Here is a 3053-nt window from a genome sequence, read left to right on the forward strand (position 1 = left end):
CACACAAGGAGGGGGTTCAAAAGGGGATTTATAAAGGGTCGGCAAACCCTGGCAGAAATCGGGGGGGGGAGGAGGGCGGCACATTCTCCTGCGTGCGCCCACCCCATGCATCGCCTCTGCACTAGACCATACTTCCTTCTAGTTATGGGAATAGGACCCAGGAGTCCTGACTCCCCATCCCCGGCTCTAACCACTAGACACCTCCTCCAGGATCTGGACATCCCAATCCCCTCCCCTTACCACTGGACTGTTCTGCCATCACAGGCGTGGACTTTCTCATTTCCCTTGGGGGGCTTGACCCCTGCTCCACCCGAGGCCCCGCCCCCACTTCATCCCTTCCCCTAGGCTCCACCCACTCCACCCCTACCCTGCCCCGTTCCACCCCTCCCCCAAGAGTGCCCTGCCCTCTCTCTGTCCCCTCCCCCCAGCGCCTCGTGCCTGCCACTGAACAGCTGATCTGTGGTGGGCAGGAGGCGCTGGAAGGGAGGGAGCGGAGCTGATTGGCAGGGCCGCCAGCAGGCAGAAGGCGCTGGGTGGGGGGAAGTTGATCGGTGAGGCCTGCCGGTGGGTGCTAAGCACCCACTATTTTTTTCCATGGCTGCTCCAGCCCCGGAGCACCCATGGAGTCAGCGCCTATGTGCCCTGATGATACACCGTTATTAATGCTAATGACCCACACCTACATTTCTACCTTCCCTGCCTTCTCTCCCTCTCCTGAGCCTCAGGGGGGAACCATGGCGCCTACCAGACTCATGCTGCTGCTCCTGATGGTGTGCGCCGCGCGGACGGGCCTGTCCCTCAAGCTGTACAAAGCCGAGTCCCTCTTCAGCTGCATCAACGCCGCCCTCTCGGAGGCCGAGAAGAGCCGCCCGGAGGAGAACTCCCTCGTGGACAAGAGGAGTTTCGACTCCCCGCCTGGGAAGGAGGCACCCTCGCAGCAGGAGGAAGAGGAGAAGGAGGAAAAGGAGAAAAGGACGTTCGCAGGGGATGCCCGTTACAAATACCTCTCCCAGGCACAACTCAAGGGGAAGATGTACCAGAACCGGGCCAAGACCGACCGGCGCACCAAATTCACCCTCTCCCTCGACGTGCCCACCAATATCATGAACATCCTCTTCGACATCGCCAAGGCCAAGAACTTGAGGGCAAAGGCCGCCGCCAACGCCCACTTGATGGCTCAGATCGGGCGGCGGAAGTGAAGGGGGCGGTGGGGTGGGGTGGGGTGCGGGGGGGAAGCGAACTTGTGGGTGAGGTAGGGCTGGGTGGGCCGGGGAGGGCGGCAGCCGTTGGGGTCTTCAGCCCACCTCTCCTGGGGCTGCCCAAATGGAACTGTATATAAGTGCTGTCTATTTTTGATCCTTAAAGCTGCATAACATTCAGATCTCTCTCTCTCTCTCTCTTTCTCGCTCTGAACTTTTCCTCTCCTCAGAGCCCTGACCGCTTCCCGCTGCTAGGAGGAGGCAGACGGGGCTTTCACACCAGGGGAAGGGGATGTTTGGCTTCCCATAACACGGGCCCCGATTAAAGCAACAGTCTCTCAAGTTTCCAGTTCTTTCCTTTCCTCTCCTCTCATTCAGGCCTAGCTGGGCAAATAAAGCTTGACGGGGCCTTGTTCTTCAAGCTGTAGAAGATACTGTGAAGGTTATAAAGGGGATTTGTTACGGAGGCTCTGGGGCCCAGACAAGACCCTGTAACCATCCCTGGCTCTCCAAACACAGCCTGTGTTGCCTCAGGTCACCACACAGGGTATGTCTACACTGCAAGTAAGCCCAGGCTGCTCAAGCCTAACCCCTCTTGCATCTACACTGCAACTGCGCTAACCCAGGGCTCAGATCCTGCATCCCAGGCCCCTGCAGGGCTGGAGGGTCTGAGCGCGAGTTAAGCTGGGACCCAGGGTCAGAGCCTTTATTGCTTTGCAATGTAGATGCAGCCCCGCTTGTCTCGGGTCCTGGGAGGCAGCCAGAAGTATCCCACAATTCCCTGGGACACCTTCCTTAGTCCTCTCTATCCCAACCATCTGCAATCCCTCCCCGCGTTGCCAACGGCAGCAGCTCAGGTCAGCGTCAACCCATTGTCTTCTGATCCCCGATCTGCAAGCGCGCTATCAGACAGCCTCCTGGGTTTGCAGTGGAGAACAAACCCATCAAGCCTTTTGCAAGGCGAGCTGCTTCCTGGTGACAGGCAGGGCGGGCAGGTAACTTTTCCCATAGTGCACCATGCTCCTAAGGCTAGAGTGGCCACATTTTGGGGTGGGCGCTGGGGATTCTGGGATATGGCTACTCTGACTTGGGTCTGCGCACTGCAGTGTGGACACCAGAGCCATAGGTCCGAGCATGGGTTAGAAAACATGGGGTTAAAATGCAGTGTAGATGCTCAAGCCTAGGGTTCCCTAACATGAGTCAACTGACTCAAGTCCCACTAACCTCGGGCTTACATTGCCGTGTAGACGCACCCATAAAGTATGAAGCAGTCGCGGAAGGGGACGCTGGCCGTATGACAAGCCACCTTCCAAATGGCCTTCCCTGATAAGATGCATAACCCTCCAGAACATGTACGGTACAGCTTTTCCTCTCTGGGTGGGTGACGCCCACAAGCTGCTGCCATCCAGCAGCCGTTCAGAGGCCGACGTGACGTGAGTTTGGGGGGTTCTCAGCAGATGGATGTCCACATTACAATCACCACCTACACACCCAGACCCAATCCCTCTCCTGGCCCTGCTCTTCTGGCTAGAAGCACGGCTTACAGTGGTGTGAATAAAAGGAGGGAGGGGGGCCTTCGGTCATCCTCTGGGAGCAGCAGCTTTGGTAAGCCAACACTTAAAGCGACCCAGCTCAGTCTGCAATGTCATACACACACGAAGCAGCGTGGGGAAAGCTGGCCCTGTGGCTAACACCCCCTGGACGGATCAGTCTGCAGGGACTGAGCCTTCTGGATCCAACACACACAACTCTCCTGCCTGAGCTAAGGGCAGTGGTACACTCCTAAGCCTCTGGTGTGGACCAGCCACAAGATGTGGGCAAAGACCCAGACTATATTCAGGTGGCTAAACAGAA

The 3053-nt window shown here is 57.8% G+C and overlaps 1 protein-coding gene across 1 annotated transcript; it reads left to right on the forward strand.

Annotated features, from left to right (window-relative positions):
- Positions 1-728: 728 nt before the first annotated feature.
- UCN3 (urocortin 3) lies at positions 729-1199 on the forward strand. The gene has a single exon (XM_024201299.2). It carries the CDS (start codon positions 735-737, stop codon positions 1197-1199), a length of 465 nt encoding a protein of 154 aa, XP_024057067.1. The 5' UTR covers positions 729-734.
- Positions 1200-3053: the final 1854 nt, after the last annotated feature.

Source organism: Terrapene carolina, unplaced genomic scaffold (assembly GCF_002925995.2).
Source record: "Terrapene carolina triunguis isolate 2854851 unplaced genomic scaffold, T_m_triunguis-2.0 Scaffold33744, whole genome shotgun sequence".
Classification (NCBI taxonomy): domain Eukaryota; kingdom Metazoa; phylum Chordata; order Testudines; family Emydidae; genus Terrapene; species Terrapene triunguis.